General features: G+C 46.1%; 1 protein-coding gene across 3 annotated transcripts in view; it reads right to left on the bottom strand.

The window, feature by feature from the left end:
* LSAMP (limbic system associated membrane protein) overlaps positions 1-17,296 on the bottom strand; it is a 991,258-nt gene that overhangs the window by 162,714 nt on the left and 811,248 nt on the right. For all 3 annotated transcript variants that reach the window (XM_066340981.1, XM_066340982.1, XM_066340980.1), the window contains one exon: positions 333-565. In XM_066340981.1, coding sequence (XP_066197078.1) covers positions 333-565 — 233 coding nt within the window. The remainder of the gene's footprint in view (positions 1-332; positions 566-17,296) is intronic.

Raw genomic sequence — 17,296 nt, forward strand, 5'->3', positions numbered from 1 at the left:
AGATGAGGCACAATGTTCTGAAAAGTGTCATTATAAACAAATGCTTTCCCATTAGTGCAAAACAACCAGAGCCAGGAGCCAGGTTTGCATTATACTAGAATATGGCTTGGAATCACTGGTGTCTCCTGCTCTGTCACCACTTTTTAAAAGGACAAAGTTACAGCAGAGTAAAACCATGCTATGCCACAGTGGAAGGGTAGAGTGCAGCTGACTCCTGTGTAAACACAAAGGACACAGAGGCTATTGGCTCTGGAGTTTCTCTTACAAAAACACAGATCCCTCCACTCACTGTGTCTTTTGCTCTCTGCTCTCCTATCAGGCATGCTGCTTACCTTGCACGATCAAGTAAACCTGGGAAGTCTTGGGATGATGCTGTGTCTGCACTGAACATGTATAGGACCCCTCATCATAGACATCCACTTTCTGGATCCGCAGGCTGTATTCCAGAGGGTTTCTCTTCTCCAGCTCTACTCGAGGGTCCAGGGACCACTTATCCTCTCCAGCAAAAATGATGCCGGAACGGTTTAACCAGGCCACCTTGGAGCTTCTGTCTTCTACATAGCACCTGCAGAGGATGAGACAGGTAAGGGGGAGATTAACAACCCTCTCCATCATCTCCCTTTTGTCCCTTCTCTTTACTGCTTTGCTTAGAAACTTCACAGCACACTCCTGCCTTGACAGGGAACCATAGAATCTTCTCATCATTGCTGTCCTATGGACAAGTATTAAAAAATTTAACTCTTTTGAAGAGTTTCAGGAACCTTCAGCTCATAAATCCATGGGATTTGGAGCAGACATGTCCCTTGTTATCTCTTCTTTTTGCCTGTGGTGTACGCATGCACCAAAAAATTAATTTGGAAGGCCACAGGAGATCTTGATCACCAAATCCCTTCCAACCCTGACAGTGAGAAAGGTTGGAAGTAGTTCTTCCCATGCTTCTCCCTCACCTTCAAAAATCTGAGTACACAATAATTAAACTCCCAGACTCCTTCCAGCCTGGAGAGCAAAGATTCAGATTCAGGGCTCCAACTTTGTTAGCTCAGGGCACAGCCCCTCCATCCCTTGGTTTCAGCAGCACAAGGGGAGGAAACTATAGTGTATCTCCATCTACAGCCTTCTGACAAAAAAAAAAAAAAAAAAAAAAAGTCGTTCAAACACCACCCTCTTAACCCATACATACACACACTTGCTGATGTACATCTGCCTGTTTGTGCAGGCAAATGCAGATCTCAGGCTGTGGAGTGTCACTGTCATCCCTGTGACACATGCAGCGTGTCCTGTGAACATCTGAGGTGGACAGGAGAGGATGAATGACAGCTAGGGGCAGCAAGCAGAGGAGCGGCAGGAGGACCAGCAACTGCCACGGCCCTGAGTGCCAACCTTCACAAGTCAGAGGTCAAACTAACCCCCTTGCAACTGTAACTTGACAAGTATTTTGTTTATTGACAAGAGCAGGGTAGGTGCTGTGAAGACAAATGCAGTTTTGGAACGGCACCTACTCTGTACCATTTGCCACCACCAGAAGGGGACTTGCACAGAAAAGACGAGGAGCTGCCATTGAGGAGACATGTCCTGCTCACCCTCATCTGTGCTCGTTCAAGAGGACCAGGGCTGAAGAAGACAGGCAGACATAAACCCTCTTTCACCCTGGCAGCTGTACTCCCCAGGGCTGGGCTCAGACAGGCTGAGAGCAGGTTTTCCCTGCTGCAGCTCAGAACACATTTGCTCTGCAGATAAACAGGGAAGCTCAGTCTCCAGAGCTGTTGCTCCTTCACCTCTCAGAGCTCTGCCCACAGTGTCCCAGCATTCAAATAATGTTCCAGCACCTCTTGCCACTGCTCTTACAGAATCACAGAATAGGTAAGGTTGGAAGGGACCACCGTGAGGTTGTATGGTCAAACCTCCCTGTTCGAGCAGGGTCTCCCTAGATCGTGTTGCACAGGATTGTGTCCTATTCACTATTCATACATGAGTTGTATTTGAAGGAAGAAGGAGAGAGGATAAAGATTATCGCTTCAAGATAAGACAAATATTTGACAGTAGGCTTTCAAATAGCCTTTTAGCATGGGTCAGACATTTTCCAAGTTCCTCTATTTGAATGCATTTCATTCATACTGTGCTGCAGCTGCCTTCCCTTGTGATGTGACCCCACCATTATGGCCGGCACCTCACACCCACTCCCTTTTGGCATGCCCATGGATGCTGTCCAAATTGTTTTGGGGTTACTTGTGGGCAGGAGGAAAGCCAAGCTGCGTGGGCATCCATGGGAGCCATGCCATGCTGCTGGCCAAGCTGTAAGTAGCTCTGTCTGATCTGACAAACATTTGCTTTAGACAGCAGTCCAACAGATCCTGTCCTTTACTGACGCTGTCCAGCCAAGGAAGAGGAGTGAGAATTTAGCCCTCAGGACAGAGCTCACTCTCCTGGCCAGGCAGGCACTTGTCCCTGAGGCAAACTCTTAGGTGTGATCTGAGTTGTTGTCAAAAAGCTACTCTTTGTAAAAAACAAAACAAAACAAAACAAAAAACAAACAAACAAACAAGCAGGGAAATCTGTAAGCAGCCACTTACACGTAGAGAGCAGTACCACTACAATGAGGCATTGCTCAAGTTGTGTTGGCCATCCAGGCTGGAATCACCAGTGATGGGAGGTGAAAACCAAGACCCAGAGAGTGCAGTGTGCTCCAGGGCAGGGAGCAGTGGCCCTGTAGGTACACCCAGACTGCTGGCTGCCTTAGGGTCAAGAGCCCTCTTACAAATGCAAGAGTTGTAATAGCCCCAAGAATCAGGAGTCGGGTATTTTGGTAGGGAAAAGCTAAGCAGATTATCAGTGGAAGCCGAAGTCAGTGCGAGCCGAAGTTTCTCGTTCACTTCTGAAAATGCCCCTGAGCAGCTATCAGTGCTGCTGGACTCCAGCAGATCCGTGCACTGCATCATCTCCACCAAAATGCTTTCCCATCCCCACTGGGCTACAGCGAGCACTCAGCAGCTCTGCCCTGCCCCTAATCATTATAACTCTCTGTTTGGGGTAGCAAATATGGCCCTGTGTGGGGTCTTGTCAGTAACATTTCAGTCATGTGGTCTGAACAATGCCTTGTCCTTTTGCTCCTGCAGATAGGCTCAACCAGGGACCCTCTCTCCTCTCCTTGGGAGAGAAGATGTGTCATAAACTGTCTTAAATGCATCCAGGTCAGCCCTAGGATGACAGTGGTCAATAGCTACAGTCATGCAACCTTGCAAATGCCCTTGAAATAAATTAGCAGGTGCTACCAAAATAAACACAGGAAAGAGGACAAAGAAAAGAGGAAAATGGGAAGAGTAACTTAAATGCATTTGAGCCCTCTGTTCACAATACCTGCTCCTCTCAAGCTGTCAAGGAAAATCAATAAACAAATGTAGAAATTCCAAGTCCTGGCATGCTCTGAACATGCATTCACATGGATCATGCATCTCAGTATCTCTGCACACACACACCCTCTTAGTCTGCCAGAGATGCCACCCAGCCGAATGTATCACACTTTAATAAGGATTTATGGTGATGATTTTCACAGTGTAATAAGTGCTAATTCAATACTAATAGAATATTAAATGGCATGTTAACTGACATTTTAACTGCAAAGCAATAGGAGCATGGCATCAGCCAGATATCAATGGACTCTTATTGTTCACTAATAATCAATAATCAAGTTCACAGAGACAGTCAAATGCTTTTCATTAGACTTATTGGAGGCATTACCATCAGCCTCAGTGAAAGCTAATAGACGATTTGTGATCCATGCATTATTCTTTTCCTTATGGTTGCAGGTTTAATTTCTTGGCATCTCTGATGTGGCTAACGAGGGGACCAGTGAATGGGTGATGGACATGCCTTGCATGATCACTCTAAGAACTTGAGAATTGTTATCACTGTAAGAATTTGGGAGCTGTTGATCTTTCACCGTTTCAAAACACAGACACAGAAGGACAAAAGATCTTGCTGCCATGCCCCATTAGCCCTCCTTGCGTCCTTGTAAATAAACATAGCTAAGTTTGGTACTCGAAGTTTTTTAGCAAGAGTTGGATGTGGAGAAAGAAATCCAGGTCATCCTTGCACTCCTCCCTCAGTCTCATCTGCCCTACACGCAAATGCAGACAATGGGGCTGAGCCGCGCTACAGGAGGACGGGGATGATGCTTTTCTGCAGGAGAACGATTTTGGACCTTCAGCAGGTCCATTGCCTTGGACGGGATACAGGGCTGCCCACCATCATTCCTGGGCCCTGGATTTCACGATGGGCTGGGACATCTGGCAGCAGGCAGGCAGGGGGAGGGCAGGATCAAGTCCTGCTGCTCGTCCTCTCTCCTCCATCACCTGCCAGTCTAACACGCAGCGCTCCTGCAAACCTGCCTTTGTAAACTCTGAAGAACACTCCAGCAAGGAAAGAGACTTTTCCCTCCCTTTCTTCAAAGTATTTGGGCTTGTTCCTATTGCTGAGTGGGAGAGCGAATGAAGAAAAGCAGAGTAAAGCTGAAGCATGCACATCTCCTATGCCGGTGACTCAGGTCCGGAGCTGTCACCGCCTGCTCTGCCGCACTCAGCCCTCGGGCCTTTGGTTCCTGGCGCCGCGGCTCCTGCTCCTCCTCCCGCCGAGGCAGGGCGCTCAGCGCGCTCATTTCCCAGCCTGTTGCCATCGCACTCATCGCGGTTTATGTTGTGCCTGTCACTCCGGCAGCTCTCGGCCCCCAGCTTTCCGCCCTCCGTCTCCCCGGGCGAACAGACGGGCCGCGCTGCTGCGAGGCGGCGTTGGCCTGGAGAGGCCTGAGCGCGGCTTCCCCGCGGGCTGCAGCCTCTGAGCGGGCAGGAGCAGGCCCCAGAGCCGGGATCCAGCCCCGGGCCGCCCCCGCAGCCTCACAGAAAGCGGCACAGCGCCTACGGACTAGGCTGTGGGCATGGAGCGCGGCTATTTCGTCCCTTTGGGAAGGGATGGATGCTATTTAGAGCCTAGAGTGATGAAAAGGCAAGAAGGAAGCCCTTTAGGCCTGGTGAAGCTGCTGTTTAAATGATTTCTTTAACATGGACGTTTTACAGCATTATCAGTGATGTATTGGGTCCCACTTTTTTTTTTTTTTTTTTTTTTTTAATTTAATTGTTGTAATTCCAATTTTTTTTTTTTTTTTTTTTTTTTTTTTCTTTTCTTTTCAGCAGACCGAAACCCACAATTCTCTGCCGGAGCCCCACTAGTGAGAAGAATCAAGCTGCTAGGATTAATGAAATATGCTGTGCTGCTTTGCCAGCAAGCCACAGCTCTTACCTCATTTGGAGGAAAAATAAATAAATAGCGAGTTTATGGACTACATTTTCTGCCCTCTTTCTTCAAAGCATGTTATGGTGACAGCTCTGTGCCATAATTCTCACACTCCTCATTAATCATCTTTTCACCGTTAACCCTTTGATCATCTCTTCTGTAAGACAACTTCTGTGCATCAGGCCAAAACTCAGCAGCCTGCTGCATACACCATTAAGCACTGAAACCCCACCCCACTGCACTCACTGAGGGACGTGTCACCCTTTTGCCAGAGGATGCCACAACCTGCCTTGCATCAGACCTCCTGCCTTCGCCTCAGCTCTGTGATGAGCCTTTTCTAATCTTCTCACTTTACACACACTCTTAAAAGATCCAGCTAACAACTTCCCTCACTGCCCTCTACCCCCAGCAGCAAAACGGCAAGAGGGAAAAAAATGAGGGATCAAACATGGCTCATTCAGCACAAAGCAACATCTGCTCCTGGCTGCCAGTTCCAAACATGCAAGACAAATTCTCTGTTGTGTTGCAAAGGATGATCCTGGAAAGCTAATGCAGTGGTTAAAGACAGCCTTGCTCCCAGCCTGGGGAGGAAAGTTTGAGAGCAAATCAGGTTCGTGCTGTTTCATCTTGTCTCCTCGAGTTCTTCAGTTCTTCCCTGCCTGGCAAGCAAGGTCTCAGCCACAGCCATGGTCAGCCAGGGCAGCAGTGAGAGTCCAGCCTCTCTGCTATGCCCTGGCAGGGATATGGGCAGCAAGGGCTAAGGATAGACCACACACCATGCCAGCCCCGACCTCCCAGGCAGGGTTTTCAGGGGAAAAAAAAGCCACTGCAGTGCTGGATCCTGCCAGCATCTCAAGAGCAACACAGTGCTGCAACTGCAGTCCCCGCCACAGGAGTACAGTGGCAGAGCACACAAGAGCACAGAGTCTGGAGGAGCAATATAAGAGCTGTTGGCCCTGGGTGGTTTCCTTTGCTCTGGATCAGGCTCCCTTCAGCAGGAAATGCTACAGAAGGCACCCACAGTTGAATGTATTTCCACCTCTGTGAAGGCGAGGGCCCTGTAAGTGGATGGCACTGTCATGGGAGATGCTATCAACAGAGCATCTGAACCCTCCTTTTAGCTAAGCACCAAAAGCCTATTTTGCTGAATTTGAATGCACATAGGCATCAGTTGTTGCTTAAAATTCTCCTCCCCACTGCCACTGCTCCTCTCTTTCCCCAGCCTGGTACAGCTAATGCTCCTCTCCTTATGTGCCATGACACACAGCAGGGTCACTGTTTGAGAGTGAAAGCTGTGCCACAGCAGGATGGATTTCCAAAATGTGGCATAAATAGCTCCTGAGTAACCACTGCCAGCATGATAACACAGGCCCTCAAAGGGATTTAGAAAACTGCTGCTTAAACCCAGTCCTGTGCTGGAAAACTGGCAGGAAGGGGAAACTGCTGCATCTGTTCAGCCCATGCATTCTCTAAGCTGTATTATGTTATGACCTTGGTAGTCACACCTGTCTGCAGCTCCCTGGGTATTTCAGCACTCAGGTGACAATATTTGGCCATCCACCGACTGGGAGGGTGCAAGGCTGATAGGATGCCTGCACTTCTGTTCATCCTCTTTAGTAAATTGCCACTTTAGGAGTGTGAGGCTACCAGGTCATGAAGCCCCAACCTCTGCCGGCACAGAATTATTTATCATCTTTTTCAGAGATGTACCTCATTCCAACTTTAACCTAGTGTGTTTGATGGGGGTACGCCCTCCCCCTGCTTCGCAGGTCAGACTACTCAAAGTCTTTCTGTTCCGCTGATTAAAACCTTTTTTTCTAACTCTGAGTCTAGATTTATTCATACCTGGCTTATATCCATTTCCTCTCATGCCAACACCATCTTTTAGCTTAAAGAGCTCTTCTCTCTCCTGGGTGTTTATCTTTCAGTGTGTTCAGAGAGAGCAATCATATTCCCTCTCAGCCTTCATTTTGCTGGATTCAACAAGCCAAACTCTCCTGGTTTCGTCTTGTATGATAGACCCTCCATGGCCCTAAACATCCCAGTAGCCCCTCTCAGCACCTGCTCCAGCCTGAATTCCTCTTTCGTGACCAGCATTTTTACCCAGTTTTCTAGAAGAGGAGTCCCCAGTGCCTTGTAGAGAAACATTTCTGTCTCACTGTCTCTCCCATCAACTCTTTCTAATAAAAAAAAAAAAGAATCGCAACCAGAAAATATGAGCATCAGTGCAGAACTGCCCATGTGCTGTAAACATCCTTATCTCTCAGTCCATGTGGTATGCATGGAAAATGAAACCCAAGAGAATTTACAAAAAATACACTGGCCTAAAAAGACAGCTAACTGCACTGGCTCTCACTAGCAGATACACAGCTGGTCTCATATGGGCTTTCTTTCTGTTAAAATGACTGTTTAAGAGTAGAGGTTCCTGTTTGTGTAGGGGGGAAAAAAACAAAACTCACAACAGAAATCAAGCCCAAAATTTCTGCGATTTTTATGCTAGTACTCTCAAAGGCTGCATGTAACTATATCAGAATAAGAGAACTTATACTGGCATGATTTATTGCTCTTCCCATCTGTTGGGGATTGGTATACCTGCATAAACAACTTCAGTCCACATCCACTCCAGCAGAAGAACCGTCTAAAAATATCAATATGAGCTGCTATGAGTTGTTATGAGCTTAACTCCATCCCAGCCACATCCCAGCATTTAAAATTTCAAAACACAGTAAAACCTCAGAGTGAGAGCTACCACTGCAGTACCATCTTTTCTCATAACCCACCATGCCCAGGAAATGCCCTCCATTTCTTTACAGCATAGTCAGGAAATCCTTGGACAGGTCTTTTCCCATTCCAAGGCATGTTTCTAGGATGAACTGACTCCAGTCCCAGGCCTCCTGCACAGGGGGATGAACTGCTCTCTGGCTGACGCTTGCAGAAATGCCAAATGCTCTGACAGCTTGCATCAGGGTCTTGCACTAAAATCAGTCAGGAGGTTCAGGCTGCTGAGGAAACAGATCTTGAGCTCCCTCTTTTCCTTTTGGGTTAGCTGAGGACCTGTTCTTTTTCAGTCCAGCCATAAATGTGGCTCTACTCTTGATCCAGAATCGTTAGGCAGTGCTCATCAGCTATCGATCACTTGGCCTTAGTGAAATATCCACTAGGAAGGTATGCCTTGCTCTGCTGTCCATAGCTCCTGCACTATCAAAAGGGCGAGCCAGGGAATAGCAGAGCTGATACAGAATGGCAGTGGAGAACACTGCCTGATTTTTTGCTTTGCACTTACATTGAGGATCCTGTGCTTTTGTAATCACTAAGACAGAGGCTGATATTTGAAAAGTATTGACACGGGCTTAAAAATATTTGAAAAGTATCTGGGGTCACTCAGGAGCAGAAGTTCATTGGCAGACAATAACAATTAGTCACTTATGTGCCAAGTTCGTAAAAGAACTGGAAACTAAACTTCTGGAAGGCCTCTGCACCATTATGACTTTTTTTTTTCTGTTTTGGGGATACACCAAAAATGAGAATAGGAGCACTAATAAGTCACCCATACAGACTATAAGTCCCTTTATTTTCCTTCACAAACTTCAGCTGGGGAAATCACCTATTTCTTCTACTTGAACCTCCAGCGCCTTGTAGGTAACTTCTATGTGGTGACCACTAGTTGACTACAGAAAAGCGAATCCAATTTTTTTTCCTTGAATTTGTTCTAGTAAAAGACAAAATAATAACAAAAACACCACAAAAAAAGGGGAAAATGAGTTTCAGAGATGTGATCTTCTGCTCTGACAGGAGGAGAGGGAGGGTTTCGCTGGGAAGTCCACGTGACTCTGTATCTGGTAATTATCCAGCCACAGAGGGAAACTGAAACGTTCTGTGCTGTCGCAGAGAATGACAGCACCTGGAGCTCCAGCACCCAGATAAAAAGCAGAGAGACAATCAGGCAGATGGAGAAAGGCAACGCTACACCATGGGCTGGCAAGCAGAGGGAAGAGAAAAAATGGGGAGAGGCAAAAGCTGGCAAGAAACATTAAGGCAGCCGGCACAGCTACTGGAGAATGAGATAATGCTACAGATTAGCAATGCAGGGGCACAGAGAAAGAGAGAGCATAGGGGCAGGTCAGGAGAGGGTGGGTGCAGAAAAGGGACAGTGCAAACAGAAGAGGGAATAGGAGAATGAATGTTAGAGGGAGCTTCAAAGCATTTTGTGTCATTCCAGGGTCGCTTTCACTCACCCCAGTCACAGGCTAAAAACGCAGGAGGTATCACCACAGGCTATCACAAAACAAGGGGAAGATTTGAAAATCAGCATCTCACAGCTGAAGAGAGATGTGGCACTGCAAATAACAGCTTCCAGCTTCTGGATTCCAGTGGTTTGCTCAGGGAAGGGGGTCTACAAAGCATATATCCAAATAACTAAAACTGGAGATTTGGAGCATGCCCTCATGTATTTTGTATGGCTGAGAGGCAAGAGGGAGTTTCCTTCCCCAACTCTTCCTTTCACAGTGCACACACCAAGACACATGTAAGCCTGCAAAACAGCCCACATGATTGCTGCCACGGTGCCATGGCCTGGTTCCAAAAGCAAGGCACCTTAGGTGCCCTCCCACACAGCAACATGATGACTCCAGCTCTCGGGGCTCTCAGAAACAGTGACCGTGCCCACAGGACTGAGAGCAGCCTCCAGTGGGTCAGGAGGAGCTGACTGCCAGGTGTCAAGAAACTGTACACCACCTCTAGGAATGTTTCTGACTTCACAAAATACAGCCAAACAGACAATCAGGTGATTTGGTCACCTGGTCAAATCAGCTCAGGGCCATCAGCTTGTCAGGGGCTAATGCTGGCCACCAGTATCAACAGTGACCCAAGTCGAGCTGTAATGGCTGCGTATCTCCAAGGAGGGAAGAAGAGCTAAGTGCTCGGGTGTCCCCCCCGAACATTTGGAGAAGGAAATAGAAACAGTATCAAGATCTGAGCACTGGGCCACGCAGTTCAGTGACTTACCCTCCCATGCGTAGTGACGGACATTTGAAAGAAAGGTAGAACACCTCCTAAAGTGACAATGTCAATCACCTTCTACAAAATTTCATGATCTTTTCTAGCCATAAAAACCTATAAATCTAGCACCAAGCAAATCATAGAATGGCTTGGATTGGAAGGGATATGAAGGATCACTAGTTTCACACTCCTACCATGAGCAGGGACAACTGCTACCAGATAAGGCTGTTCAAAGCCACAGCTAGCCTGGTTTTGAACACTGCCAGTCAGGGATAGAGCATGCACTTCTTCTCTAGATAACCTGTTTTAGTGTCTTGCTACCCTCAAAGTAAAGAATTTCTTCCTAATATCAAATCTAAATCTAGCCTCTGTGTAAATTAGCTTCCACTCTGAGTGACAGCTTGCAATCCACCTTGTAAGTTTGTGTGCTGGCTTTCTTATCCCCAGGCATTCCTCAACCCCCTGCCCCCTTTTCTTTTTTTAAACTCATTAACATCTTCATCTTGGTGATACTTTCTGGCTGAGAATTTCTTCAGTTAACCATTAATTGGTACAAGCCTGTGAAGGAATATCAGATTTAAATCCTATGTGAAACTGGCAGGTGTCTCCTGTGTTTTGTGCTATATGAAAGAGCTTCTACCAATACCTGAGGAGCATGCTACCTCAGACATAGTAATGCACATTCTATTATCTGGATCCTAATGTTCGTCTCATCTCACCTCATACTGCCTCTTCTTCATTAAGGGAAAGGGACTATTGCATCTGAAGCTTTAGCATTTGTCCTGGGCAGGTTGCACAGGAGCATCCACACCAAGGAGAAATCAGTCTTGAAATTCTTTGGAGGCAGATCAGAGAGGAAATGGGATTGACAGCAGGGAAAATAAGTCTTAACTTTTCCATCTTTTCTGAGGTCATGAGAGTATCAGAGGTGTCCCAACCAAGTTATCTTCCTCACTTCCAAGCGCTGCCCTCAGGTAGCCAGTAGCAGACTGCAAAGGGTGGTGTTTCAAGATGAATGAGAAACTGAGTGCATCCTGCCTGCTCACTTCCAGCTGCTGCATTTCAATGAAGGACACCTCCTTGATGTGCAAACATTCCAGTTATTATTTACAGCTGACCTTTTCCTTCTCCAGCTCCCGCTGCCGTGGCACCGCTGGTGGAGTTGGAGCTTGTAGAGATTGTGGAGACGATGTGTAGTGGAACACGTTAGATTCCCTGCCTGTGCCAGAGCTGTCATTAGTGCCACTGTGGATTGAGCTACACCCGTACAAGCAACACTGGGAAATGTGAAGAAAAAAGCCTAATGTAGACAAAGCCTTTGAGGAGCTTAACCCCTCTTCCCCTTTTCCATCTCTCTCCCACTTGAAAGCAGAGAACAGCTTCTGAGCAAGACACACACTCTCATTTCCATATCTAAAGCCAGTCCCGAAATACCACTGCAAAATAATACTCTCAGAGAGGAGACCACGAAGCAGATTCCCTTTGAGAGACTCTGCTGCTTCTTTTTTTAATTCCATCCAAAAACAACCGCCACCAAATACTGAATGCACCTGGACTGGAGCAGTCAACATTAGGCACCTTGTTTTCAGATTGATATGGGAGAATTGGAGGGAATTCAGAGGTAAGCAACAAAAAAAATTCATCAAGGGCTGGAAAGGGATCAGCATCTAAGGGAAGCTTAAAAACATTAAATATGTATAACTTGACTAAGAGAGGACTTAAAAGCGACATGTTGACAAGCTATACCTCTTTGAAAGCTGAAAGTACCGAGGGAAGAGAGGAATTATTTAGCAAGATGCATAGGGGTCTACGAAGGAGTAACAGGTCAGAAAAAAAAGAGAAATAAGTCTGTTCAAACTTGAAGAAAAACTTCTTGTCATCTACAAGTGCGAGTCTTGTAAAAAGTCTCCCAAGCAAAGCAAGGAAGAGCCTATTTTTTTCAGATGGTTGAAAAAAAGATGGGCTGAGGACCAGAGGATCAGCCTCACTCATGGGGGCTGCAGGGAGAACAAACTACAGTGAGCTGGTCTTAACCTCAGGGTTCAGCAATATGTCAGGAGAAGACAACTCCTCTTACAAATTTCTTTCAGTTGAAGCAATGTTTTTAGGTATTTTCACTTCACTTACAGCTAAATATTTATTGTCAAGACTTTAGACCTCTACAAATCTCACTAGAGTTACCTGACACAGGTTTGGATTTGTTTCCAAAACTGGATCTTCTAGAAATCATGCATGGAGAGGTTAAAAACTATTATACAAACACTAATAGTCTCATTATTGCCAAAAGACACTGGCATATGGTTAAATTCCCAAATATGCTGTGAATAAAGTTGTCCAGCATTTAAAAGTCACAAGTGATATTTGACTTTTTTAAGTGCTTAGTACTGAAATTTAAACCAGATTTGTCAATGTACTTTTGGGCCTACCAACTGCCAAACTAACACACAAGGACCAAGTTTTCAAAACAGCATTTGGCACAGCAAGGTTCTTCACCAATTTATCCAGTTCTCTTGCTGTGTAAAGTGACATTGTTTTGAAAATCCATCCCGTGGGTGTGTTACAGTCATAGAATAAAAGGCCACAAACTTCAATCTCCCATGCTGTATTTATCCCATGCAGAAGAACTCCTTTATGTGGAAACCCCAGCAAAGCTGTTACAGCAAGGCAATGCTCAACTCCACTTTCTTTCCTTTGTTTAGAGCTTTGCTAAATTGTGTCTTTCCCTAATGCCTCGATTTTGTCCATCATCAGGTCTTGTGAAAGAAGGCATTTGAAAGACTTACAGAGAAGGTAGAGAAGATGCTGTGAGAGAGAACTCCCAAGAGCTTTGATCTCAGCTTACCTTCATCCCCACATGCACAACATGCCTTTCAGAGGAGGACATGTTTATGAATAAATAAATAGAGGAAAGGGGAAGAATGGAAAAAAACAAATGTCAAGATATATCTGATGGAGTTTCTGTAGTTGACGTGAAAACCAGGAGCTTGTTTAAAACCTCATGGTCAGAAACAGAATGGGAGGGAGGTATGACTCCTTGAGAAAGTGGAAGGAATAATTCCCACAGATAGACCTTCTTGCCATCCTACTAACCACACTAATATCTGGCACTCTTTTTCCTCTGAGAGCCATGCAGGGCTTTGTTTTGCAAGGTAATTCAGCATGTGCTGAACAGCACACAGCGTTTTTATCAAAGGAAGTAAGCACTGTGGAAATAAAATTCTTACCTTTGTAGAGGAGAAGTGTTGCGATGTGTATTTTATACATACAGGGAGCCAGTGGAGAAGGAAAGAAATAGGTTGTGCAAAGTCATACAATGAAACTATTTTATTGTCAAAACCAAAATGTAACAGACCTGACCTGTCTCATACAAACCTTGGTTTGGTGTGTACGGGTTGCATGAGGATAGCAGGAGAGGGGTAGTGATGACTGCAAAATAGCCTTCCCAAACCCAGGTGTCACCGCCAGTCACATCTATCTTAGCACTACTGCAAAAGACCATGCTTTTCTCTCTAATTGGGATCTGCCCAGGGATAGGCAACCACAGCAGAGAGGTCTGGCTGAAGCACAAGCTCCTTCCTCATGGTTTGAGGGCAACTGGCTTGGGTCATTTGGGTCTGTATTCTGGAGCCTGAACTCCAGCCTGGGTACTGACTGAAGGACAGGCATAACTACAGGGATTGCTCTGACAGCTTCTGCACCTCCTCACCTGCAGTCTTCTGGCACCAGCAAAACAAGCTGCATAAATTGGCTGGAACCCAGAACATAAACCCTTTTCATTTCTTAGTGAAGACAATGTTGCTTAATCCTACTGGAAGCATTTAGCCAGGGATATCTTATCTGGATCCACTGACATCCCTGCCTCTTCTCCCAAGAGCCTGCTGTGAAAGGAAACCTCTCCCCCAAGCACAGCTTATCCGCAGCACAGATAAACCATTTCCTCATGGAGCTCCCTTCTGTACAGCTGTCTTACTAAAAGTTTCTTACACAGCAGGGTCTAAGGCTGTGCACTTGGGCTTTGGCTGGTCTGAGGCTGGGTTCCTATTTCTGTTCTTCTGACAGGTCACTTGCTCTAAATAATTTCCAGAATTCCAGTACTGTACAGGGAGATTCCCAACTGTGGCTTCAGCTGGCATAAATCAAGGGCCAACAAGGCACCATTGCAGTAAATGGGGAAGCCCAGATTTACACGAAATGAGGATCAGTCCTGCTTCCTTCCACCAGACTCTAAATGGGTTCATTAAATACAGCACTTCAGTCTGTTCAGCTAAAAGCAGCTCCAGCTGGCAGCAGGTTTCACATCCAGGGAACGTTTTAAAGATAAGGATTTGCAGGCTGCCTCGAGTTTACCCTTGGCTAAAGGTAGGCTCTCCTCAGCCATGCAGGGGGAGGTGACATCATGCCCACCTGATGTGTATCTGTGCATCCCCAACATCTATGCACAGCATGACATTAACACAGGACTACACAGCATTTGGGAGGAGACAAGCTAGGCTCAAATCCTGTCACAAAGGCACTCAATTCAAAGTGCTACAGGGCAGCAGAAGAGGGGTCCTGCAGTACCTCCACCACGCTGAAGGGCATATTTTTGTTTTTTAATTCTTTTAAGTTTTCACTGGGGGATGTGGGGTGTATGTCTGCACTGAATTTGAATCTGCAGTAGGGCAAGCAACAGCACTGGGTCAGGAAGAACAGTGGTATTTTTGAGACAAGAGTAAAATGGTAGTTATTTTTGACATTAAACTGTAAATGAAGGGATATTAAAGTTATTCTTAGGTTCCAAAAAAATAAGATGTGCTGTCATGGTCTCATGTATTGTACAGATCCCATGATTTCTGCAGTTTAATCTTTTATCCACTCACTAAAAACAGATGGTGTTGCAGGCTCTTTGCAGACTCTGACAAATACAACTGCATTTGGAACACTGTTCATATATGCACACTTGCTGTACAACCCTCAGGACAAGATACATTGGCTTGAGACCTAAGTTCAAATCCAAAGCACGATCTGCAACAAAGAATAGATCCAAGTCTCTTTCAGCATTGCTGCTACGATCTCTAATATGCACAGTCACTCACAAAATATCTTCCTGCAGAGAGATATAAAGGTCAAATCAAAAACCTTTGTCTGAGATCCCAGTCAAGTTCTTTCTTTGGCCAGGACCAGGGTGCACATTGTTTTTCCTCAAAGAAACAGTTCTGCCCACTGAACAGCAATGATGCAATGATATTCCAATAACCTGGAAAATATGAGAGCCCTAACAAAAACGGACCTGAAACCAGCCCCCCATCTGACTTCACACTTACTGTTTCCTCCTTAGGCTGAGAAAAGAAGGTTGGTCCTCAACAGCCACAGAGAAGCAGGGAGAGCACCTGAAATTACTTTTTGTTTATGCTAGACTATTACCAGTGTTCTCTCTACCCTCTGTGTGTGTGTGTGTGTGTGTGATCAGCCAGTACTCAGAAAGACAAGTGAGGTTAACCGAGCTACATGCATTGCTCCCACTAGAGCAGTATAAAACAGTGATAAACCACAACTGGAACCACTCTGCAGTAAGTATCTGGCCAGAGGTGAAGCATGAGGTTACAGCAGCAGCTCCACTCCCCTGTCCCCTCTGCCTGATGGATCCTTGGTAATAAACTGCCCTTCAGGCTTTCCTGTCTTAAACTGAAGCTACTGGGATTCAGGGGAGATAAAGATTTCAACTACCTTTCAGAAGAGCCTTCACAAGAAAGTCCCTGTTGGCATAAAAGTAGACATGTAATGGGCTTTCTCTGTCCCTGAAAGTAGTTTAGCACTGCAGGAAAGTGCAGCCCTTTTAGCTCTCTTCTTTATTTAACAAGAGTCATTAAAATAAACTGATTTCCCAGCCAATTAATTATCAAATATCTGTAACAGCTTTCAAGCCCTGCCATTACTCAGAGGCCCCCACAGGCAGTGCAAAGCTACACTCTTCTTACCTGAGTAACTGCTGCTCCCCCAAGCCTGCTCCCTTTCCCTGAGCTAATAGCAGAAAAGCAGCACAGAGGCAGGCTAAACCCTGGAAGAGATCTGTAAACATCCCCTTCTCCAATTTAACAGCAACTCCAGCCAGGCACGTGCAGGGAGACAGGGAGCTTTACCATGCCCCTTGACCACGACTCAGGTCCCAGCTCTCAGCCCCGTGTACACAGACCCCAGCCCTGCCACAGGAGCAGGTTTGCCTTGTCAAGACCCCTGATGCTGCCAGTGAGGTCGGCAGGCACCCGACAGCAGATGCTGCCAGCTGAGCTGAACCGTGGACGCCAAGTACCACAAACTCAGCCCAGCACGGGGCATAAGCTTTAGTTTGAAGCATGTGCCAGGAACCAGCTTCTCACCCAGATGTGGACAGGGACAGCTCCTGCCATGGCCGTGTTACTCTCTGAAAAACCAGTCTGTACTTCTCTGGTTACTGGAAGGCTGTACTTATCATAGGTACATTAGCAATGGCCCTACCATCTATTTCATAAGCATTAAACTACACTCCTATGTGGTTTCAATTAGGAGATTTCAAATGAGATCGAAGATAATGCATCCCACAATTACTCACCCTTCTCCTTTCTAGAAACTCAAGCAGAATCATTTCCAGGCCAAAATGCGGTCTCACTTGATTGATGATGCTAATAAAATGGCTTTATTGTGATATAAATAGCCTTAAAAACGTCCTGGAGAGTCAGTATCAGTGGTTGATGGCCCTATGCAAGCAAGGTCCTTATCTTACAGTGTGCTAAAGCTTAATGAGTTATGCTTCTGAGAAGTCTGACATTGGATTTGGGCGCTTGTTTGGGGATCTACAGAAGGGTAGCTCCCAAATTAGACATGCAAAGTGGGAACTGTTTAAACACCTTTCCTCTTCCTTGTGCTCCCTATTAATAATCTCTTCGCTTCCTAGCTTTCCTGGTGCCAGTTCAAACACAAATACCGGCTGAGCCCAGCAGGAGCCATGGGAACACTGTGCTCCAGCGCCTCTTTGCTGGAAGGTTACCAGCCACTGCTA

This window comes from Sylvia atricapilla, chromosome 2, assembly GCF_009819655.1.
Source record: "Sylvia atricapilla isolate bSylAtr1 chromosome 2, bSylAtr1.pri, whole genome shotgun sequence".
Lineage (NCBI taxonomy): Eukaryota > Metazoa > Chordata > Aves > Passeriformes > Sylviidae > Sylvia > Sylvia atricapilla.